General features: G+C 39.6%; 2 protein-coding genes across 2 annotated transcripts in view; one reads left to right on the forward strand and one right to left on the reverse strand.

Annotated features, from left to right (window-relative positions):
* Window positions 1-25409, reverse strand: part of TK2 (thymidine kinase 2) — a 97860-nt gene that overhangs the window by 70809 nt on the left and 1642 nt on the right. The window lies entirely within an intron of this gene.
* CMTM2 (CKLF like MARVEL transmembrane domain containing 2) lies at window positions 10-13568 on the forward strand. Its single transcript, XM_047079040.1, has 4 exons — window positions 10-353; window positions 490-648; window positions 12545-12646; window positions 13347-13568. Exons 1-4 carry the CDS (start codon window positions 81-83, stop codon window positions 13566-13568), a joined length of 756 nt encoding a protein of 251 aa, XP_046934996.1. The 5' UTR covers window positions 10-80.

Raw genomic sequence — 25409 nt, forward strand, 5'->3', positions numbered from 1 at the left:
AGTCTCGCTCAGAGGCCAGGCCTGTCCGGCGCCAGCAGGAGAGAGATCGCGCAGGAGGTGAGAAGAACTCCCATGCAAAGATGGCTGACAAAGGCAAAAAGGGCAAGAAGGCGGTGGCGGCGGCGGCACCTGCATCGGCGCCCACAGCTGCGCCGCCGTCCCCTCCTCCAGCTGACGAACCAGGGGACAAGAAAGACCAAGAGGACAAGGAGATCAAGAAAAAGCCAAAGTCGGTGCAGCCCAAGGATGAAGTGGGCACCAGGAAGGGGTGTCGCCGCTACATGTGGGAATTCAAGAAAGGCAATAGAGAGTTCTGGGTGATCGGGCACGCCGAGGTCAAGATCCTGAGCTTGGTAAGTTGGGCTGGTACCCAGGGCGGAGGCCCAACCATGAAAAGAGGGTGAAGGAGCAGGCTCCAGAGGGGCTCCAGAAGGGCTCTAGAGTAGGGGAGAGCCCTTTGCGGTAGCTCAGGTGTATGTCTCCCGGCAGGGCTGCCTGATAGCTGCACTGGTACTGTTCACGGGGACCAGCGTGCACCCTCTCCTGATGCTCATCGTCACCATGGAGATGTCCATCTTCTGCTTCTTCTTCATCACCTACACCCTCGCCATCAACAGATACATACCCTTCATCCTGTGGCCCATTTCTGTAAGTGAGAGGAGGTGGGGACCGCCTGAGGCTGGTGTGCATTCATGGGTGTGTCCTGAACAGTGACTGAACAGAGAAACACCCTGCACCCTCCATATTTGTGCCCCGGCCTTGGGTTCAGCACCTCCAGGGGGGCCAGGGTAGGGGAAGCTGAAGTTAGGTTACAAAAGGCTCTCAAAAACCCCAGCTTGGGGGCGGGGAGGCCTCTTACCTACCTGGTGGTCAAAGGAAGAGGTCTCTGCCTTCCCGGGGCTTTGCTCTCCTCAGGAGGGGTGGCGTAGCAACTAGCTGTATCCCCCCCCCACTTCTGTGCCAGCTAACAATTGAGTGGAGAGATCACCCCAGAAGGTACCCCATCCCCAGAATTCAAAGAAGAAAACCCATCTTCCCATAAATCAGTAAAATAAAATGAGAATTTTTAAAAAATCACTTTTAAGCAGTCTTAGATCTCTAGTGACTATCCCTGTAAAAGATGTTAAGCCCAGAAGAATGTTCAGCCCAAAGCAGGCATCCATTGGAACAGGAGCTGGGCAAGTTACCCAATCACTCATAGCCTGTTTCCTTCATCTGTAATATGAGGACAGTAATAATCTCTCATGGGATAGTGCCTGAGAAATAAATACAAAGTGCTTGATGCTGTGCCTGAGGACTTCTGGACTTGAATCGTAGAGCACACTCACCTAACTCCCACCTCACTGCACATTCACAGCAAGCCTCCAGAGTTTCACTTACTTTACATATGAAATGGTCCCAGAATGGCCACCTAACTTACCCCCAGGTAACTCAGCTAGTAAGTGGTGGAAAAAGGATTCAAACCCAGCTTTGTCAGTGGAGTCTGAGTTCCTAACTACACGCCGTCCTGCTTCCTTGTCAAAAGTTATTAGGGCCAAGGGATTCATAGGTCTCAGGGAGGTAGGCGAGAACCCCCAATATAGGGAGAAAGGAGAGGAGGACCAAATACGACTCTTGGGAAAGGGGTAAGCAGAGGACAAAGTAAAGGAACAAGCAGAGGGCAAGCTCCCAGCCAAGGAACTTGAAAGATACTTTTAGTTCCAGCAAGATGAAAACTCAATAAACCCTGAAAATCCTCCTGCTGCACTTACCTAAAACTACGGAAAGTGCAAACACAACTGCTATAAATGAATGGCTGAGCTGGTAAAAAGGGAAACACACAAGTGCCAAAAATGAAAAACAGGAGCAGTGATCAAATAACCTGCTGAAGTGTGGGTAGCAATGGCCTACGAAGTATTACCCCAGGAACCTGGAGAATGGATTTTCATACACTCTTGAGTTAAAGGAGATGAGGCCTTGGTCCTAAGCAAAATGGGGATTTAGAACTGAGACCCCTATGTAAAGCCAGCACCCTGCAAAGACTGAACCCTTAGGGAAAAGACAGGCAGAGAAGACACCTTTCCCCACCAAACAGAGGAACAAGAGGCCTGTTCACCTCTGCCTGAGCTTGGAGTGGAAAAAACAAAAAAGACCACTTTGAGGAATAGAAGACTTGAACCTGCATTTTGTACAGATTTGGTTTGAATTTTTACCACCTTCATCCTGGAAACCTTCATGCAGCCTAGAAAACTTGTGCCTTGGAATTAGAATAAAATGATCCCAATTTAATGACGTTCTGATAATGTCCTTGGGACTCCTGACAGAAACAAATGCAAAGTCACAATCAAAGAATAAAGACTGGAGTGCTTGGGTGGCTCAGTCAGTTGGGGGTCTGACTTCAGCTCAGGTCATGATCTCGTGGTCCATGAGTTCAAGCCCCACGTCAGGCTCTGTGCTGACAGCTCAGAGCCTGGAGCCTTCCTCAGATTCTGTTTCCCTCTCTCTGCCCCTCCCCTATTCACACTCTGTCTCTCTCTCTCTCTCTCTCTGAAAAATAAATAAACATAAATTTTTTAAAAAAGCATAAAGAAATTCTCACAGTACAGGTGGGGGTGGGGAGAGACTTGTCAAAAATGAATGCACAGTTCAAAACTACAAAACACCTGATTTTAAAATCCCCATGTCTAAGAATTGACAATCAGCAAACATTAAAAAAAAAAGAGGAGGATTAGAACCCTGAGAATATGCGATTAACAGAAGAGCTGTCTGAAAATAATAAGAAATATACTTAAAATAATTAAAGACATAAACAGAGCCCTAAGAACAGGAAAAGACATTATAAAGACAGAATAAAAAGATCTTTTTTTAAGTACAAAATACAATGTCTAGAATTAAACATATAGTTTTTGAATTAAAAATGTCAATAGATGGGTTATAAAGCATATCAGACAAAGCTGGAGAATGAGCAAACTGAAAGATGTGGGGAAATGACCCAGGATATAGCCCTGAGAGATAAGGACAGAAAATAGAAGAGAAGTTGAGACAGAGAAAATAGAATGAGAAAGTCCATCATAAGCCTAATAGGAATTCCAGAAGAAAAGACTCAAAAGAAGGGAAGAGAGGAGGGGCACCTGGGAGGCTCAGTCAGTTAAGCGTCCAACTTCAGCTAAGGTCATGATCTCCCAGTTTGTGAGTTTGAGCCCCATGTCAGGCTCTGTGCTGACAGCTCAGAGCCTGGAGCCTGCTTCTAATTCTGTGTTTCCCTCTCTCTCTGCCCCTGACCTGCTTGTGCGCGCACGCTCTCTCTCTCTCTCTCTCTCTCTCTCTCTCTCAAAAAATAAATAAATAAATATTAAAATTTTTTTTAAAAAAAGAATGGAGGAGGGGAAACAAAGTGATAATGACTGAGAACTCTCCAGGTTTAATGAGTGACATCACTAAATATGGCAGTGTCAGAAATGCCAAAACTCTGTCCCTCCACTAAAGCGATGATTAGGCTGTCAAAAACCATCAGAAACAACTTTTTCAGAACTCTGGAATCCAATTTTAGAAGCTTACAACCGAGGGAAGGTTAATAAAGAAAGAAGCTGTTGGGTGTGATAAGAGAGTGTTGTGCCATTTTAACATACCTCCCCGCCATCCTTCATACCCAAGCTTCTCTGTTACCATGAAGATAACAGCCCACATTCCTGGTCACACTCTTTGCTGGTAGCAGAAGGAACAACACAGACCTTGCTCTCAAAGAATTATGGTTGTGTGTTTTTAACCTGTCTGGTGACTCTTTGAGGGATGGGCCCTCACCTGCCTCAGAGCTTTCTCGAGGCTGAAGTGGCCTCCTGGACAGCATTTGTCAAAAGCATTTAAAGGCCTATCTACTAACCATAACCATATCTGATTGGGCAAGGGACATCAAATGAGGTAACCAATAGACAGACCAGAAGTCTGGGAAAGAAGAGGCTGGGGAAAGAGATGCATGGGGGAATAAGAACTCTGAAAAGCTACCACATATACCAGGGAATCCAGAAGGCTACACACATGCCAAGGACTGGACACATGCTCAGAAAAGACCCTAAGCTTTTGCCTCTTGCTGACCTTTATGCTCTGTACAAGCAGCAAGGGAAAACCGAGAGTTCTAAACATCCTGGACAATTGTTGAAGGAATACCTCAAAACAAAGCCAATTTGAAAAGACTGGTAGAGTATTTTTGTTTGTTTTCAGATATTTAAGGAAATCTCCTTCAAATCCCTACCTGATTTGCTAGCAAAACAGGGACTTCAGTTGCAGTATGGAAAGAATAGTCTTAAAAAAATAGTTTAGAAAAAGTCATCAAACATACAAATGAGTACAGCTCACAACAATCAACAGCAACAAATCCTGGGAAGGAAGGAGAACATGGTTTACAGAGTAACTATATGATAATATTCAAAATGCCCACAATTATAAGGCATGCAAAGAAACAAGAAAGTATGGCCCATTCACGGGGAAAAAAATTAATAGAGACTGCCTCTGAGAAAGCCCAGATATTAGACTTACTAGACAAAGAGTTTCAATCAGCTGTCTTAAAAATTCTTAAAGAACTAAAACCAGGAGAACAATTTATGAACAAGTAGAAAATAACAGCAAAGAGAAATTACAAAAAGGAACCAAAAGGAAATTCTGGAACTAAAAGTAATATAACTGAAATGAAAAACTGACTAGTTTGGTTTAACAGCAGATTTGAGCAGACAGAAGAATGAATCCATGAACTTGAAGATAGATCGATTGAGATTATCCAGCCTGAGGAAGAGAAAAACAAAAAGAATGAAGAAAAATGGAGAAACCTATGGGACACCCATCAAGCATACTAACATATGCTGAATCCCCCCCCCAAAAAAAAGAAAGAGAAAAAGGAAGAAAGAATATTAGAAGAAATGGTCAAAAGCTTTCCAAAGTTTATAAAAGAATACAAATTTACACATCCAAAAAGGACCAAGTAGGATAAAGTCAAAGTAATCCACACTGAGACACTCATAATCAAAATGTCCAAAGATAAAGACAAAGTCTTGAAAGTCACAAGGGCGAAGCAACTAGTGTCATATAAGGGGCCTTTAATAAGATTAACAGTCAATTTCTCATCAGAAACCATGGAGACCTGAGGCAATGGAATGATGTACTTAAAGTCCTGCAAGAAAGAAGATAAAAACTGTCAACTAAAGATTCTATCTTTCAAATTTGCTATCTGTTATGAGTTGAATTGTGTCCCCTAAAAATATGTTGAAGTCCTAACTCACAGTACCTGTGAATGTGACCTTACTTGTACATAAGGCCTTTGCAGATGATCTAGTTAAGATGACATATTAGAATGGGTTCTAATCCAATATGACTAGTATCTTTACAAAAAGGAGAAATTTAGACACAGAGACAAACACGTCCAGAGGGAAGATGATGTGAAGTGACACGGAAAGAAGATAGGATGGTGAGGCAAGCCAAGGAACACCTAAAGTTACTAGAAGCTAGAAGAGAGGCCAGAACAGATCATTTCTTAGCATCTTCAGAGGGAGCATGACCCTGCCAACACCTCGATTTTGGACTTCTGGCCCCAGAACTGTGAGACAATAAATTAATGTTGTTCTAAGCCACTTAGTTGGTGGTACCGTCTTATGGCAACTCCAGGAAATGAATACAATATCCTTCAAAATTTATCCTTCAAAAATGGAGGAGAAATTAAGACATTCCTAGATAAACAAAAATTGAGGGAGTTTGTTGCTAGTAGAACCACCCTACAAGAAATGCTAAAAGGAGTCCTTCGGGCTCAAACAATAGGATACTAGACAATAACTTGAAGCCATAAAAGAAATAAGGAACACTAGTAAAGGTAACTACATAGGTAAATATAAAAGCCAGTATTGGGGCACCTGGGTGGCTCAGTTAGTTGAGCGGCCAACTTCGGCTCAGGTTATGATCTTGCGGTTTGTGAGTTCGAGCGCCGTGTCGGGCTCTGTGCTGACAGCTCAGAGCCTGGAGCCTGCTTCGGATTCCGTGTCTCCTCTTCTCTCTGCCCCTCCCCTGCTCATGCTCTGTCTCTCTCTCAATAATAAATAAATATTAAAAAAAATTTTTTTTTAAAGCCAGTATTATTGGGGCACCTGGGTGGCTCAGTCGGTTGAGCGTCTGACTTCAGCTCAGGTCATGATCTCACAGTTTGGGAGTTCAAGCCTAACATCAGACTCTGTGCTGACAGCTCAGAGCCTGGAGCCTGCTTTGGATTCTGTGTCTCCTTCTCTCTCTGCCCCTCACCCCCTGCCACCAAAATAAATAAACATTAAAATAATTATTTTTTAAAAAGCTGGTATTATTGTATTTTCAGTTTGTAACTTCTTTTTTCTGATACAATTTAAAAGACAAATGCATAAAACAATAATTATAAATCTACGTTAATGGGCCTGTATGTATAAAGATATAATTTGTGACAAAAACAATAAGTTTTTGTGTACTACTGACACTAAGTTGGTATCAATTCAAACTGAATGATTGTAAGTTTAAGATATTAATTGTAACCCCAAGGTAACCACTAAGAAATGAACTCAATAATATATAGAAAAAGAAATGAGCAGGGAATTATATTGATACATTACAAAAAAATTAAACACAAAAGAAAGTAATAATGGAGGAATTGAAGGACAACAAGATATGATATATAAAAAACAAACAGCAAAATGACAGAAATAAGTCCTTATCAGCAATTACTTTAAGTGCACATGGATTAAACTCTCCAATTAAGGCAGAGATGATCTGAATGGATTTTTTAAATGATCCTATAATATGAAGACAAGAGACTCACTTTAGTCCAAAGATACAAATAGGTTGAAAGTGAAAATGGAAAAAGATACTCCATGTAAATAGTCACCAAAAAAGAGCTGAGGTGGCCATATCAATATCAGATTTAATGAAAGACATGAAGTGTCAAAACCACACTTAGGCATGTCATCATGGAGGCACTGCTGATCACCAGAAACAAAGGAAAACTTAAAATCAAACCAAGAGAAAAGCCAATTTACCTCAAAAAAAAAAAAAAAAACAAAACAAAAAACCCTCAAACTACTAGACTAACTTCATATTTTTCAACAGCAGTGACAGTGGCCAGAAAACACTAGACTAATTTCCTTAAAGGGATGAGCTGGCAAGAGTAAACTAAAGACACTTTTAAACAAAGAATGAAACAATTTCTTTTTGCTGACCCTCACTGAAAGAACTACTAAAAGATGTACTTCAGGAAGAAGTAAATCAAATCAAAACCAAACCAAACCAAACCAAAACAAAACAAGTGTGCAAGGTAAAAAAGGAACAGTAAGCAAAGAGCCTAGTGAGCTTGTGGACTGACCTAAATAAACACTAAGACAGAATTGAGGTTTTAAAAAATATATTAATAGTTTTTGGTTCTTGGTTTTTTTTTTTGCAAGGGGAGGGAGGGAACACGATAACAAGGTAGAACTAAAGGTACAACAACACAATAACATGTAAGACCACAGTACTGTATATGATAAGAATGAAAAGTTCTTGATTTGGGGGGAATGATTTGGCAATAATATTAACACTAACATATTAAAACTTAATACTGAATTCTACTAAAGAATACAATTCCAGGATATATAAAATCAAACCTGTTGAGGAGAAAGAGTGAAAAGAGAATAAAGAGAGCTAACTCAATAAAATGGAAAAATAAAAAGAAATAAGTGTGGTATATGTTAAATAGAAAAAAGTAAAGTTAAATGGTACAAATAGATCCATTACTATATCAGAAAAGATGACAAATATGAATGGAATATATTCTTCGTTTAAAAGACAGAGGACTCTAAGAATCGATTTTTAAAATCCAGCTACATACTAAAGTACAAGACATGTGGAGAACAGTTATGAGAGATGGAAAAAATAATAAAAGGAAAATACTAACCAAAAGAAAGCTGGCATAGCTTTAATACCAGATTAATCCAATTGTATGTGGTTTATGTTGTTTTTTGTTTTTTTTTTTTAATGTTCATCTACCTTTGACAGAGAGAGAGGCAGAGAATGAACAGGGGAGGGGCAGAGAGAGAGGGAGACACAGAATCCGAAGCAGGCTCCAGGCTCTGAGTTGTCAGCACAGAACCCGATGCGGGGCTTGAACCCACAGACCGCAAGATCATGACCTGAGCCGAAGTCAGACGCTTAACCGACTGAGCCACCCAGGCATCCCTGTATGTGTTTTTTAATTATATGAAGAAGATCACTACTTACAGCAATTCTAAACTTGTATGCACCTAACAATATAACCCCCAAATATAAAAAACAGAAATGAATTATAAGGCATTAAAAGAAGTTATAAGAAAGAACTGGCAAATAGCAACCATGTGGGAGATTTTAACATGCCTCCTTCAGCAATTGATAGCTTGATCTAATGACATACACAGAACATATTGAACCCTATACCCAACATAAACAGGCTATATATTCCTTTCAAGTACATTTGCAACAATCATAAAAATTATCCTCAATAAGACCACAAAGGAAATGTAAATAAATAACAAGTAATTGATATCCATACAGACCATTCTCTAACTTCAATATAATATAATTAAAAATCAATCAGTAAAATTTAACTAAATCCCCAAGTATTTGGGGGGAAATCTAATGTGTTCCCCAAACATATGAGGATTTCATGTTTATGTAGTATTCACAGATACTACCTGTAGAATGTCCCTAAACTATTCAAATTCAAATCTATATAATTAGAAGGCTGAAAATTAACAGTATCAAGAAGGTACCAAAACAAAATAAAAAAATGGAACTAAAAAGAAGGCAATGCCAAAGATAATAGTTAACATTAAGGAAATAGGAAACAGAGATCCATAGTGAGGACTAATAAAACCAAATATCTAGTTCTTCAAAAAGACTACTAAAGCAGATAGACTCCAAGGAAAAAAAGAGAGAACGAATAAGGAAAAATATTAGTAAAAATACCAACAGGAGATTTTTTTTTTTTAATTTTTTTTTTCGACGTTTATTTATTTTTTGGGACAGAGAGAGACAGAGCATGAATGGGGGAGGGGCAGAGAGAGAGAGACACAGAATCGGAAACAGGCTCCAGGCTCTGAGCCATCAGCCCAGAGCCTGACGCGGGGCTCGAACTCACGGACTGCAAGATCGTGACCTGGCTGAAGTCGGACGCTTAACCGACTGCGCCACCCAGGCGCCCCACCAACAGGAGATTTTTAAAGATTACAGGGAAAATATGAACTTTTATGCCAATAAATTGGAAAGTTTATTTAGATAATAATTTCCTACAAAAAATATCACATAAAAATTGATTCAAAAAGAAATAGAAAAACAGGTTATAAAAAATTCATCCATGTTTTCATCTGGCACTTGTTTCACTTTTTACATTTAAATCTTCTGATTCATTTGGAGTCATTTTGGTACATGGTGTGAACCATGGCTCCAATTTTATATCCTGATGGCTATCCAGTTGTTATACCCTATCATTCAATTTATTCAGTTATTAAATAGTATAACTTTTCCCCACTGATTTTAAATGGCATTTCTGTTAAATGTTAAAATCCCAAATGCAGGGTTTATTTCCAGACTTTATATTCAGTTTAATTGGTCTGTCCCTTTTTTCTTTTCTGTTTTAAATGCTTTATAATATGTTGTACTATCTAATAGGCTTTTGATATTAAAACCAGATATTATAAGGAATGTAAAGTATATACACCTAGGTTACCTAAATATGGCTATAAAAATCCTCAATAAAATACAGGCAAACTGAATCAAGCAATCTATAAGCAAGCAATACATCATGATCAAGCAGGGTACGTGTCAGGAATACAAAGATGATTTAATCTTCAACATTCTATCGGTACAATTCGCCATCTCTTATCTAAAGGAGAAAACCATTTCATCATCTCATGAACTTCAGAAAAACTAGTTCATCTCATGAACTTCAAAAATACTAATTTTAAGAAAACTCTTAGCAAACTAGGGGCACCTGGGTGGCTCAGTCAAATAAGCGTCCAACTCTTGATTTTGGCTCAGGTCATGATCTCACCATCATGAGATCGAGCCCCACCTCAGGCTCTGCGCTGGGCATGGAGCCTGCTTAAGATTTTCTCTCTCCCTCTGCCTCTCTCTCTATCTCTCTAAAAAAAAATAAAGAGGGGCACCTGGGTGGCTCAGTCGGTTGAGTGTCTAACTTCGGCTCAGGTCATGATCTTATGGTTCATGGGTTCAAGCCATGAACAGAAACTACAAGGTGTCTTAGAATAAACCCATTCAAAGATGTATAAGACTTTATGTAGAGATTATAATTTATTAACAGACATAAAAGTCTGCATAAGTGGAAATATACACCATATTCACAGGTCTGAAGAGTTACTATCATAAAGATGACAATTTAAGGGGCACCTGGGTGGCTCAATTGGTTATGCATCTGACTCTTGATCTCAGCTCAAGTCATGATCTCACAGTTCGTGAGATCAAGCCCCATGTCAGTCTCTGTGCTGACAGTGCAGAGCCAGCTTGGGATTCTCTCTCTTTCCCTCTATCTCTGCCCCTCCCCGGCTCATGCACTCATACGTGTGCTCTCTCCCTCTCTCTCAAATAAATAAACTTAAAAAAAAGATGGCAATTTAATTCCATAGTAATCAATAAATCAAATGGAACTTCAACCTGACAGAGGTTCTTCCTGGAATCTCCAGGAACGTTTACAAGGTGATTCTAAAATTCTTACAAGGATAGACTCACCCAACAAGATATCAGAATTACTATAAAGCTTTGGTACTAGCTCAGGGATCAACAAAAAGACTAACAGAATTGTTATGGACTGAATGTGTACCCCCAAAGTACATATGCTGAAATCCTAACCCCCAAAGTGACTATGCTTACAGATGAGGCCTTTAGAGTTTGCTAGCATTTTACTGAGGCTTTCTACATTTTTGTTCATCAGGGATGATGGTCTGAAATTTTCTTTTCTAGTAGTGTCCTTTGCTAGTCTTGGTATCGGGAAAATGCTGGTTTCATAAAATGAGTTTGGGAGTGGCTCCCTCCTTTTCAATTTTTTTGGAAGAGTTTGAGGATTGGTGTTTATTCTCCTCGAGATGTTTGGTAGAAATCACCAGTAAAGCCATCTGGTTCTGAGCTTTTCTTCATTGGGAGATTTTCTATTACTGATTCACACCAGGAGGAAATATGCATAGGAGACACAGACCAGAGTGTTCATTGTAGCAGACTTTGTAATAATAATTTCCTAAAAGGTAGAAACAGCCTAATGTCTCTAGTTTGGTTTATTCACAGACTTCATCAGTTAAAATTAATTAATTCAATCTGTGTTCTCAAAATTGATCAATCTCACAAACTTTAAGTTTAAAAAGCCAATGATAGAAGACACCTTTTATTTAAATTTAAATTTGTGAAACGCACAAAATAGTATATACTATTTATGAACATATAATGTGGAAGAAAATACTAATACACTCTTGGGAAAAGTACCCATCAGTTCCACTGTGTGTAGTTGCCTCTGAGTGAGAGGCATAAAAGGGCCGGAATGGTGACACTGTGTCTTACTCCACAAAGTTTTACTTCCGGCTTTGTTTTCTTTTTTAAGAGATCTAAGAAAATCTTGCAAGATCTTAACATCTGTTTAATCTCAATAGTTCATGGCTACCAGAGGTGGGAGTGGGGATGAGTGTTCTATTATTTTCTGTGTGTTTGAAATGTATTAAAATTCAAAAAACTGAAAAGGAAAAGAAAATGCCCAAGTAGCCAGGGAAGGTCAACCTGCAGAAAATAGCATCATGGAAACCAAGGGGAAGGGTGGGCCTTACTCAGTGCTGCAGAGCTGGCTGCTGCCCACAGAATTGAGAGGGTGCACCAGCTCTGGGTTAGCATCACCCCACGAGTGACGCGAGAGGAAGCCGGCTCTCTGTGGCCACGCTTTGCCCAACTCTAAGTCTGGCTATGCCAGGGAGTGACAGCAGGTGGTACTTGCAGGGAAAGTAGCCCTTCTGCGCGGTCTGGGAACATCTGGACCTTATCGGTAAGGTAAGGGAAACAAGTGTACAGGGCAAGGGTAAGACTGAGGCCACAAGGGATGGGAAGGAAGGCTGCCACTTAGGGTGGCCGGAATCCAACAGAGCATCCTGCCAGCAACACAGCCCACCCTCGATCCAGAAAGGAGAGCTGGTCCTGAGAGCATAAAGATGATGGGGGGTTGTACTCACCGTTAAGTTGTATCGTTGTGCAGTTACTTAAATGAGTATTCAAGGAAAAAAAATCAAAACATAACTAGCTACCGTGTGAGTTCAGGTGAGAGGCAGCAGCAGGGGAGCCTATGAAGGCAGTTAAACACCCTGGGCTTTGCATCTCAACTCAAAGAGCCCAGCCCTGCGGACCACAGCACGTCCATGCAGCCCATGTGTATTTATCTCCACCTATACTTTTAAAAGCAGTCAGAAGTTTGGAAACCATCCCCTTTGGAGGAAGCTATGCTAGGCTGGGTGTTGATGGGGGTCTTGGCTCTGTTTGAGGCTGACCTGCCTATCTCTCACGCTTCTAGGACCTTCTCAACGACCTGTTTGCCATTATTTTCCTTGTGGGGGCCGTGGTCATAGCTGTGAAAAGTCGACAAACCATGCCACTGCACTACTTTATTGCTGTGGTGAGTCTTTAATGTTGGGCAGTTTATTTGCTCAGAAATCACCTCTTTTAGGGGCGCCTGGGTGGCTCAGTCAGTGGCTCAGGTCATGATCTTACGGTTTGTGAGTTCAAGCCATGGGTCGGCTCTCTGCTGTCAGTGCGGAGGCCATTTGGGATCCTGTCTCCCTCTCTCTCTGCCTCTTCCCCACTCTCACTCTCTCTCTCTCTCAAAAATAAACATTAAAAAAAAAAAAGAAAGAAAGGAATAAAGAAAAGAAATCACCTCTTTTGGAGAATGGGTGTTTTCCACTGATTTAAGGAAAGGGCTTCTTTTCACAAAATCTTGGGACCCATGCAAAGTTTAAAACTTAAAGGTGGTAAATGCTTCCAATGAAAAAACCACTTAAATAAAGATGATGTCCAGGGAGCCAGCCAATCTAATGGCTTTCTCCTCCTAGCTGCCCCAATCCCTGAGGCAAAGGGTCACACCCAGGCCGCTAACCATGGGTTTTAAGAGACAGGCACAGGTGGAGAGGGGTGGGGCAGGGAGGAGAGGGAGGCTGAAGCTGGAGGAGGGGCAAACTCAGAATGTCTCTGGTTGAGAAGTCTACGAAGAGGAAAGGACGTGTTAATCAGCACCCGCAGACGAATTAGAAACAAGGAGGGAATATGCCAGCTTTGGAATGAAAAGCAAAAGTAATGGGCATCCTTTTTTCCCCCAGATCCTTATTGGTATGGCTGGAATGTTTGCTTTAATGGATATGTGTCTTCAAAGAAAACATTTCAAAGGCAAGAGGCTCAAAACCAATGTGCTGTTTCCTCCAAAAAATGAACGAAAGGTTGAAAAGCCAAAGGAAGCAGAAAACCCACCAGAAAAGGCACCAGAAAAGGCACCACAAAAAGCAGAAAAGCCAAAGGATAAAGTAAAGGGAGGCAAGAAATGACGCAAAGGAGGCCCCTGTTATCAAAAGTGGCAGTGCGTTTTACGACAAATATTTCCAGTTTATTGTCTTCTCTCTAGAATGGTTTTCTTTTCCATCCTAATAACCAACTTTGCTTGAAAAAGAAATTCCTCTTTAAATGGATTTTAAAGCTTAATGTTGATCTAAACTTTATTTTGTTCATTCAACAAAAGTTACTGAAAGTTTTGGTGCAGAGGGCAAGACCAGAGATGGGCCTCTCAGGGTGCCTATAGGCCACAGGGCACACAAGGTTTGGGGTACCCGTAGTTTGGGTGACAGAGGCTGTCAACAGTGACCAGCCAAAGGGGCCAGAGGAAAACAACAGACTGGAAAACAAAATGGACATTTTATTCACATTAATTTTTTTTTTTTTTTTTTTTTTGAGGTTGGGAAGAGAGAGTAGAGGAGGGGCGGAGGGAAGAGAGAGAGTCCCAAGCAGGCTCTGCATTGGTCAGAGCTCATGACCTGAACCAAATTCAAGAGTCGGGTGCTTAACCGACTGAGCCACCCAGGTGCTCCCACATTGATATTTACATTTTTAAAAAGCATCCAGGTAGTCGCTATGAGAAAAACAGGTTGCTGGCCTCTCTTACTTTTACTTTGTAGCTTAGCATCGGTTCTCATTTGAGGTGTACTCAGGAAGAGGGCAACAGGGGTGGTATCATCCCCTCAGGGCTCAGGGCCTCTACCAGCCAGAGTCAGGCTCGCATCTGGGCCAGTCAGCCTGGGCACAGGAGGGACTGGGGGCACTCAGGTTCCCTCAGAGATGGCCAGCCAACCCTCTGGGACCTGCAGGGTCTCCCTCAATAAGGACCTGAGCATAAGCCCTGAGCTAGGCTCAGCTGGGCACCACAGCCACAGTTCCCACTCACAGGCCTCGGTCAGGGCCCCAGTCTCACTGGACAGACCGACCACGAGGCAGGAGAAGGGTCATCCTCATGAGAGGAAAGCAAGGTCCCACACTGATGCATGAGGAGCTGGAAGAGATGGGGGGTGGGGAGTAATGGGGTGCCCCCCCCCCAGCCTAGCCAGGAACAATGTGAGAGACAGGCTGAGAGGGTCAACTGGGCCGTGAGAGCCATGCTAGTGGCTTGGGCCTTTGTCCTAAGTGCCACAGGGAACCTCTGAAGTGGCAGAGCCCACCTCTACCAGCAGATCCCATACTTGGCTGCTGCTGAGAATGAAGCGAGGCTGAAAAGAGGCTGCTGCCTGGCATTCAGGTGGGGAAGCAGGCGGAGCCCAAACTTGGATGGTCCCAGCCATAGGGCCTCCACCATTCCAGTCATTACTCCCTCTGTAGCCCCCACAGCACCCCCTGCAGGCCAGGCAGGGTGAGGCAACCCTGCTGAGAGTGGGAGCAACTACAGGGAGTTACATTGTAAAGAAAAACTCAAAAATGCACCCTATCCTGCCATGTGACCCCAAATTCCTCTCCTAGGTATTGAGCCAGGAGGAATGGTGTATTAGAATTTTCATAATAGCCAAAAGGCAAAAAAGAGCCTACAGGTTCAAAAGGAGATAAACCCAACTGTGCTACCTTCATAAGATAGAAATCTATTCAGCAATAAAAAAGGATAGTAATACAACACGGTAATAATGATAAAAATAAAAGATTCACAATGACTCTCACATATTGAGTGAAAGAAGGCAGACTCAAAAGACATATCCTATGATTCATTTCTATGAAGTTCAAGGACAGGAAAAATACAGCGGTTGCCTCAGGAGGTGAAGTTTGGGGACTGATTATAAAGGGGCACAAGGAGGGGGAGCCTGGGTAGCTCAGTCAGTTAAGCATCCGACTTTGGCCCAGGTCATGATCTCGCAGTTGGTGGGTTCAAGCCCTGCATCTGGCTCTGTCCTGACAGCACAGAGCCTGCTTCAGATTCTGTGTCTCTCTCTCTGCCCCTCCTCTGCTCACACTCGAGCTCTCTCAAAATAAATAAACTTTAAAAAAAAAGTGGGGGGGCATGAGGGCATGAGAAAGTTCTTTATTTTCATTAGGGAAGTGGTCATATAGGTATATACATGTGTCAAAACATTCAACTATATACATAACGCCTGTGTATTTCATAGTATGTAAATTTTATCTAAAAATGTAAGTGAAACATGACTGTGTTCAGAATCTAATGGAAAAGGGTAGACCTTGCTGAACTCCTTTGTGTGGCCATTCCTCTCAATCCCTGGAGGCAGCTCTCTGAAGCAGGCAGAGGTTTTCCATGTCCAGACGGAGAAGGCATGCAGTGGGGTGGAGCGTGACTTGATGCAGCCACCTGTCATACTGAGGAGAACCTGGGACAGGGTTGTGGTCACCACAGACTTCAGGAAGATGCCTCTTTGGACCAAAACTACATCCGGTGAGTATCTTCCAGGAGTAAGGAATGACCTGGGGCATATCACCCATGGAAATGGTCAAAATGCAAATTCGGAAAAATCCTAACTACAGGGTAAAGATACCATGTCCTTAAAACAAGGGACTGTAAAGACGACAATAAGCTAACAACAGTTCTTGGGAGGCGGGAGGGAGTAGATTATGAGAAAGATTTTAAAATTTAACAGAAGGGTTGAATAATAGAACGGACAGGGGCATCTGGGTGTGCTGGGTGTGGAGGCTCCTTAAGATTCTCTCTCTCCCTTTCTCTGTGCCCCTCCCCTGCTGGTATACTCTCTCTCTAAAAAAAAAAAAAAAAGACTAGCAAAAGAAAACAACAGAGATTGGAGTACAGATAAATAAAACATAGAGTAGAAAAATAATAGAATCAAGAACAAAAAGTTGGTTCTTTGAAAATATCAACAAAAAAAGATCAACAAATCTTTAGGTAGTGATGAAGAAAAAAAGGGAGAGAACACATAACAAAAACCAGAATTGAAAGTGCAGACATTACTAATGATGATAGAAAAATAAAAACGAATACAAGATTATAACAATTGTATGCCAACAAACTAGATGAAATGGACAAACTAGAAACATACAAATTACCTAAAGTGATTCAAGAAGAAACAGAAAATCTCAACAGATCTACAAAAGATCAAAATAGTAACCAAAAACCTCCCAATGAAGTCCAGTACCAGAGAGTTTCACTGGTGAATCCCACCAAACATTTATTTATTTTTAATTTATACTTTTTAAAGTTTTTTTGAGAGAGTATACAAGTGGGGGAGGGACAGAGAGAGAAGGAGAGAATCCCACTGATGGTGCAGAGCCTGATGCGGGGCTCAAACTCACGAACTGTGAGATCATGACCTGAGCCAAAGTCAGATACTTAACTGACTGAGCCACCCAGACACCCCTCTACCAAACACTTAAAGCAGAATGAATACCAACCCTTCGCAAACTCTTCCAAAAACCAGAAGACAAGGGAACACTTCCTAAGTCATTATATGGGGCCAGAATTACCCCAATAACAAAGCTAGATGAAGACATCACAAGAAAACTATATACCAGCATTCATTGACTGTAGATGTAAAAATCCTCGACAAAATATTAGCAAACCAACTCTAACAACATATTAAAATTATTATATACTATGACCAAGTGGTATTTACCCCAGAATAGTACTGCAAAGTTTTTGAAAACGGAACTGCCACTGGAGTCACAGTCCAATGGCAGGTAGGATATTGTGGCCTGAATCTAACCAGTTGATTGCCTGCTTAAAAAAACAAACAACAACAACAACTAAAAACCAATACTCTCTATAGGAATTAAGTAAATCCAGAGTTCATAGCATAATATTCAAAATGTCCAAAATACAATAATTACTTGACATATTAAGAGACAGAAAAATCTGGGGCACCTGGGTGGCTCAGCTGGTTAAGCATTCAACTCTTGATTTCAGCTCAGGTCATGATCTTGTGGTTCATGGTATCAAGCCCCATGTTGGGCTCTGTGCTGAATAGCACAGGATCTGCTTGGGATTCTCTCTCTCCCTTGCTCTCTGCCCCTCCCCCACTCATATGTGCTCTCACTCTCTCAAACATTTTTTAAAAAATGTTAAAAGAAACAGAAAAATCTCAAAATTTCATGAGAGAAAAGACAATGAATAAACAACCCTAAATATAACAACAAATGTTAGATGATTAGGCAGAAACTTTAAAGAGAATATTATAGCCATGCGCTAAGTGAAATAATTGGAATGATAAAAAGTCTTAGTGGAGAAATATAAAATATTTTTAAAAATCAGATGGAAATTTTAGAACTGAATACAATAACCAAAATAAAAAATCTCACTGGATGTGCTTAATAACAGAATGGAAATGACAGAACAAGGAGTTCATGAACTTGAAGACAAATCAAAAGAAATTATCCAGTCTCAGAAGACATGAATAGATACTTTTCCAAAGAAGACATCCAAATGGCCAACAGACATATGAAAAGATGCTCAACATCATTCATCCTCAGGGAAATACAAATCAAAACCACAATGAGATACCACCTCACACCTGTCAGAATGGCTAAAATTACAACTCATGAAACAACAGATGTTGGCAAGGATGTGGAGAAACAAGAACCCCTTTGCAAGGAATGCAAACTGGTGCAGCCACTCTGGAAAACAATATGGTGGTTCCTCAAAAAATTAAAAATAGAACCGTTCTATGACCCAGCAATTGTACTACTAGGTATTTACCCAAAGGATACAAAAATGCTGATTCATAGGGGCACATGCACCCCAATGTTTACAGCAGCACTATCAACAACAGCCAAATTATGGAAAGAGCCCAAATGTCCATCAACTGATAAATGGATAAAGACGATGTGGTATATATATACAATGGAATACTACTCAGTGATCAAAAAGAATGAAATCTTGCCATTTGCAATGACATGGATGGAAGTAGAGTATACTATGCTAAGCAAAATAAGTCAGAGAAAGACAAATACATGATTTCATTCATAGGTGGAATTTAAGAAACAAAACAGATGAACACAGGGGAAGGAAAGGAAAACAAGATAAAAACAGAGAGAGAGGCAAACCATAACAGACTCTTAGATACAGAGAACAAACTCAGGGTTGCTACAGGGAGATGGGTGGGGGGATAGACTAAATGAGTGATGGGCATTAAGGAGGGCACTTGTAGGGATGAGCACTGGGTGTTATATGTACGTGATGAATCACTGGTTCCTACTCCTGAAATCAACACTACACTGTATGTTAATTAACTTGAATTTAAATAAATTGTTTAAATATAAATAATTGTTTAAATAAAGTAAATTTAAAAAGAAAGTATCCAATTTCAACAAAAAAAGAGTAATAAGATTGAAAAAAAAAAGAAGAAGAAGAAGAAGAAACTTCCAGAACTTTAGAGACAATACCAAAAGAATACTTGTATCACTGGATTCCCACAAAGTATGGAGTGAGAGTGTGGCACAAAAACTTCTTGAAGAAATGATGGCCGACAACTTCCTCAAATAAGCAAAAGACACAAATTTACAGATTCAAGAAATTCAGTAAAGTTCTAACAGAAGAAGCAAAGAAATCATACTCGGGTACATCCTAATCAAATTTCTCAATACTGAATATGAAGAAAAAAATATTGAGAGCACCTATAGGAAAATGATGCAACAATTTGAATAACTGGGGATTTGCCATCAAAGACCGTGGAGCCCAGAAAGAAGTAGCACAATTTTCAAGTGTTAAAGGAAAATAACCATCAAACCAGAATGCTTTATCCAGTGAAAATACCCTTCTTTCATCAATGAAGGCAAAAAAAAAAAGACATTCTCAAAAAAAGGAAGACTAAAAGAACACATTGCCAGTAGATCTGCTCTGAAAGAAGTGCCAAAGGAAGTTCTTTAGACAGTAGGGAAATTATACCGGAAGGAAACATGGCACTTAAAAGATAAAGAAGGAGCAACAAAAATAGTAAATATCTTAAAAATTAAAAACAGAACTACCATATGATCCAACAATCCCACTCCTAGATATATGTCCAAAGAAAACAAAATTATGTTGAAGAGATATCTGCACCCCCCTGTTTATTACAGCATTATTTATACGTGGAAACAATCTAAGAGTCCATCAATGGATAAATGGATAAAGAAAATATGGCATATATGTATATATATATACATATATATCATATATATGTATATACACATACACACACAATGGAATATTATTCAGCCTTTAAAAAGAAGGAAAACGTGCCATTTGTGGCAAAATAGAGGACATTATGCTAAGTGAAATAAATTAGAAAAAGACAAATACTGATCTCACTTATATGCAGAATTTAAAACAAGAAAAAAGAAAAAATGAAACTCAGAAAATGAGATCAGATTTGTGGTCACCAAAGACAAGTGATGGAGGGAGAGAGAATTAGATGAAGGCAGTCAAAAGGTACAAACTTCCAGTTATAAGAGACATAAGTATTAAAGATGTAATGTGCAACATAACTATAGTTAATATCGCCGTATGCCATATTTGAAAGTTGATAAGAGACTAAATCCTGAAAGTTCTCATCACAGGTTAAAAAACACTTTTCTCTTTTTTTGTATCTATATTTGATGATGGATGTTAACTAAACTTATTGTGTTAGTCACTTAACCATACACATACATCAACTTCTTATGCTGTGCACTTTAAACTTATATGTCAATTATTATTGTATGTCAGTTATATATCAATATAAAACTGGTAAAAAAGAAATAGTAAATATCTGGACAAATAGAATATTCTTCTCAAGTTCTTTAAAATATGTTTGATGTTTGAAAGCAAAAATCTTCTTCTTTAAATGTCTTAATGTTTATTTATTTTTGAGAGAGAGACAGACAGACAGAGTGTAAGCAGGGGAGGGGCAGAGAGAGAGAGGGAGACACAGAATCCAAAGCAGGCTCCAGGCTCTGAGCTGTCAGCACAGAGGCCAACACAGGGCTTGAACCCATGAACTGTGAGATCATGACATGAGCCAAAGTCGGATGCTTAACCAACTGGGCCACCCAAGAAACCCCACAAGCAAAAATCTTAACATCATCTGATGGGATTTCCAGTATAGGTACATGTAATACATGTGACAGCCACAACATAAAGAGGGGAGGTTAAAATGACATATATGATGTTCAAGTTTCTGCATTGCATTTGAAGTGGTAAAATATTAATTCTAAACAGACTGTGAAAAGTTAAGCATGTATATATTAATCCCTATAGAAAACACTAAAAAACAGTACAAAGAGAGTAAAAAGCTCAATAGATGTAGTAAGAGAAGACTAAAAAATATTTAATCCAAAAGAAGGCAGGAAAGAATGGACAAATAAAGAAGGAACAAAATTGTAGACCTAAATCCAAATATAAATAATTACATTAAATATAGATGGTCTAAACATACCAATTAAAATAGATGGTCAGATAAATTTTTTTAAAGACTCAATCATATGCCATCTACAGGAAACTCTACTTTTTTTAAGTTCTTATTTATTTATTTTTGAGACAGGCAGGTAGGGGCAGAGAGAGGGAGTGAGAGAATCCCAAGCAGGCTCTAGGCTGTCGGTGCAGAGTCCAACATGGTGCTTGAACTCACAAACTGTGGGATCCTGACCTAAACTGAAATCAAGAGTCAGACACTTAATCGACTGACCACCCGGGTGCCCCAGGAAACTCATTTTAAACATAACGGTATAGGTAGATTAAAAATAAAAGAATGGAAATAGATACTGCATTTGAACACCAATCAAAAGAAAACTGTAATGGTTGTACTCACATCATACAAAGCAAAAAGCAAAAAAACAAAATCACCAGGGATAAAAGAGACACTACATAAGGATAAAATGATAAATCCACTTTATGAAAATACAACAATCCTAAATCTTCCTAATAACAGAGCCTCAAAATGCATAAAGCAAAAACTGAAAGAACTGAACAAAAACATGGACAAATCTACACATATTGTTGAGGATGTCAACTTTTCTCTCCCAGTAATTGATAGAACAAGTACACAGGAAACCAGCAAGGATCCAGAAAAACTAAATACCACAAATCAACTGGATCTAAATGGCATTTATAGATCACTTCACTCAATAATACATTCTTTTCAAGTGTACGGCAAGCATTCACCAAGATGGCCCATATCCTGAATTATAAGACAAATCTCCATAAACTTAAAAGAATTAAAATCATACAGAGTATATTCTCTGGCATAATGGAATTAATGGAAATTAAACTGGAAATCAATAACAGAAAGATGACTAGAAAATCTCCAAATGTTTAAACATTGAACAATATACCACCAAATAATCTGCAGTTCAAAGATAACGTCTTGGGAAAAATTAGAAAATATTTTGAAGTGAACAAAAATGAAAATACAACATATCTAAGTTGGTAACATAAAACAAAAGTAGTAGAGAGATAGTTTTAGCATTAAATGGTTCTATGAGAAAAACAGAGACAAGATATAAAAATGCCAACAAAAAGAAAGTAGGTGTGGTGAAATTAATATTAAATGAAATAGAATTAAAAGCTAAAAGCATTCACTAGGGAAAACAGAGATATCAAAATGATAGTTAATAAATAAATGCCAGGTACTATTCTAAGGTATTTTTATGTATTATCTCATTTAATCCTTACAATAATCATATGACTGGGGTGCCTGGATGGTTCAGTCGGTTCAATGTCCCAGCTCTTGATTTAGGCTCAGGTCATGATCCCAGGGTTGTGGGATCCAGCTCTGCGTCAGGCTCCATCAGGCATGGAGTCTGCCTCAGATTCTTTCTCTGCCCCTCTGCCCTGTTCACACACACACACTCCTGCTCTCTGTCTAAATAAGTAAATAAATATATAAATTAATCTAAATTGTATACATAAATTATAATACATAAATTAATAATTTATAAATTTTAAATTTATAATAGATAAATTTTAAATTTATAATAAATTTATATATATATATATAAACATTTTTTAATAGTAATCATACGACTTAAGTAATGTCACTATCACCATTTTGTGAATGGAGAAACTGAGGACAGAGAAGAAAGTCGTACAACCGGGATTTAAACACTTGGCTTATGCTCTTAATTGCTATCCTACTGAACAAAACATATGTTAACTCCTGTTCATCCAACATTATAACTTAAAAACAAAAACAAGAAAACATTAGAAATCCAAAGAAAAGTAATACATGGAAAACTTTAGTGAGGAGCTTTAATATATCTGTTTCAGTAAATCAACACATCAAGCAAAAGAAGGGTAAGTACACAGAGAGTTTCAATTACATAATTAAAAAGATACATAGTAGATACATAGGTAAGTTTTGTACCCAACTAGGAGAGAGTATTCAATCTTTTTAAACACACATGGAACATTTACCAAGCTTGACTATCAGGACACAAAATCTCAACAAGTTCCAAAAAAGGAGAACATATAGACCTATTCTCTAAATAAAATAAATAATAAAATTAGAAATTCACCAGAAAAGTCTAACATTTCTCTAACTAAAAACTTTAAAATACCCTTTTAAATTATTCTTGGATTACAGAGGAAATTAAAATGGAAACTACAAGCTAATTAGAAGTGAATAAAAATTAGAGCAATATTTTGGGGATGTGTCCTAAGTGGTCCTCAAAGAAAAATTTATAGCTTTAAATGCCTTCATTAGGAAAAAAAAAAGACCTAAATAAAGCACAACACAACACACAAGAAATAAAATATAATGAAATAAAAACTAGTGGTCAATTCTATTTATGAAAATAAAGGCAAAAATCCCAAATAAAATACTAGCAAAATGAATCCAAAGGTTTATCAAAAGAGCAAAACACTATGGGTATTAAAGGTACATCCCACAAATGTAAGGATGGTGAGTCAGGAAAACTGCTCTTGGAGCACTTGGGTGGCTCAGTTGGTTAAGCGTCCCACTCTTGATTTTGGCTCAGGTCATGATCTCAGAGTCACAAGATCAAGCCCACCGTCAGGCTCCGTGCTAGGCACGGAGCCTGCTTGAGATTTCCCTCCCTCTCCTTTTGCCCCTCCCCACTAACACCCCTCCCCACCACCACCCCTCCCCCCTCCTGCACACTCACACAGGGCCTGCTTGAGTGCTCTCATCTCTCTCAAAAAATGAAAATTAAAAAAAAAATTAAGAAAAAAGAAAAAACTGCTATTGTCAGTCATCACATTCCTAGATTAAAGGAAAAAAAACACCAGGTTCTAGAAGGAAAAATCTGTATGGCAAAAGTGCCAAGTAAAAGGCAAATGACAAACCAGGAAAAACTATTCATAACTCACATTTCAGAAAAAGGATATCTCCTTTTATAATCTCCTGAATATAGGCGTTCTTATGCATCAATTTTTTTAAACAATTAATAGAAAAACATACAAAGGATGTGAAAAGCAGTTCTCGGAAAAGCAAAAGCAACTGGCTGTTACATATGCAAAAACAAAACAAAACAAAAAAACCCTTGATCCACTCATAACTAGAGAAATGCAAATCAACACTGCCCAGGGGGTTTTGTTTCTAAATACCATTCTCCAATAAAAGAACCTGAGTTTCCTGGAGGAACCCTGACTCTAGGGCTGAAATGGGGGAGAATACAATATGACCCTGAAGCACCTTATAGGGTCAGAAAATAAGCAAATGAGGGAAAAAAGATGAGGGATGGGTACACAGGAGCCCACCTGAAGGAGCTAATAAAGGCCAAAGATGAAACAATTTAACCAACAAAATTAAGCATGATAGTATTTAATTATAACCCAAAGACTAAAATAAATCAGTGTAGGAGAACAGAAAATATTCCTTACACAGGAATGTAAAAGGAATAGAGAGAGCCACCCTCCTTCATTCCAGAGCAGACATTTCCTGCTGCCATCCCATGTGATAGGTTCTGCGCTGGGCTATATGACTGGATCCGGTGGAGCTCACAGTCCATGGTGGGAGGCACAGTGGTCACAGGCATCCAGTCACCTCAAGCAGGGGCACCCCTTGGGTTCTACTTGCCCTCTCCCTGGACTCTCTCAGCCACCCGGGTGAGTCACCACATTTTGTGTGAGTATGAGTTCCCTTTCAGTAAAGTGAGATCTGAATTACATGACATAAAATGCAACCATTTTAAGTGCATTTGATATGCTTTGACAAGTGTATGTTCCTGTGTAGTCACCACCCTAGTCAAAATAAAAAACACTTCCAGCACACCAGAAAGCTTCCTCCTGCCCCTACTGATGTGACTTCCGTCACGATAGCTTAGTTTCACCTGTTCTAGAAATTCATAAAAATGTAGTCATGCAATATGTCCCTTTTGAGCCTGGCTTCCTTCATTCAACATAGTATCTGCAAAATGCATCTATATTGTTGCATTTGTCAATGATTTCTTCCTTCTGGGGTGCCTGGGTGGCTCAGTCACTTTAGAGTCTCTTACTAGTTTTAGCATAGGTCATGATCTGGAGGCTTCGTGGGTTTGAACACTGCATTAGGCCCCTGGCTGGCAGCTGACTCCTCGTGGGCAGCACTGAGCCTGCTTGAGAGTCTTGCTCTCTCCCTCCCTCTCTGCCCCTCTGCTGTCACTGTCTCTCTCCAAATAAATAAATATTTTTTAAAAATGATTTATTCTTTTTTCTCACTGAGAAGTATTCCAGTGTATGCATACCCCACAGTTTATTCTCTCTGCTATAATGAACCACCAGGCGGTGTGCAGTTTGAGCTACGAAAAAGACAGCTGCTGTGAACATTCACGTCCAAGCCTTTGCACTGACGTTGGCTAAATACCTACAAGTAAAATGCCTGAGTCATACGGTTGGCCTCTGTTTAACATTTTAGGAAACTGTCAAACTGTCTTCCGACGTGGAGGTAATCGTTTCCACCCCCATCAGGGGTGTAGGAGAGTTCCAGCTGCTCCACGGTGCCTCC

Source organism: Lynx rufus, unplaced genomic scaffold (genome assembly GCF_022079265.1).
Source record: "Lynx rufus isolate CCGP_SWC_20201006 ecotype Redwood Valley unplaced genomic scaffold, mLynRuf1.p SCAF_16, whole genome shotgun sequence".
NCBI classification, from domain to species: domain Eukaryota; kingdom Metazoa; phylum Chordata; class Mammalia; order Carnivora; family Felidae; genus Lynx; species Lynx rufus.

Coding starts and splice junctions, on each gene's coding strand:
- CMTM2 (XM_047079040.1), top strand. CDS start 81: ATGGCTGACAAAGGCAAAAAGGGCAAGAAGGCGGTGGCGGCGGCGGCA. Junction 354..489: donor AGGTCAAGATCCTGAGCTTG/GTAAGTTGGGCT, acceptor GTCTCCCGGCAG/GGCTGCCTGATAGCTGCACT. Junction 649..12,544: donor TCATCCTGTGGCCCATTTCT/GTAAGTGAGAGG, acceptor TCACGCTTCTAG/GACCTTCTCAACGACCTGTT.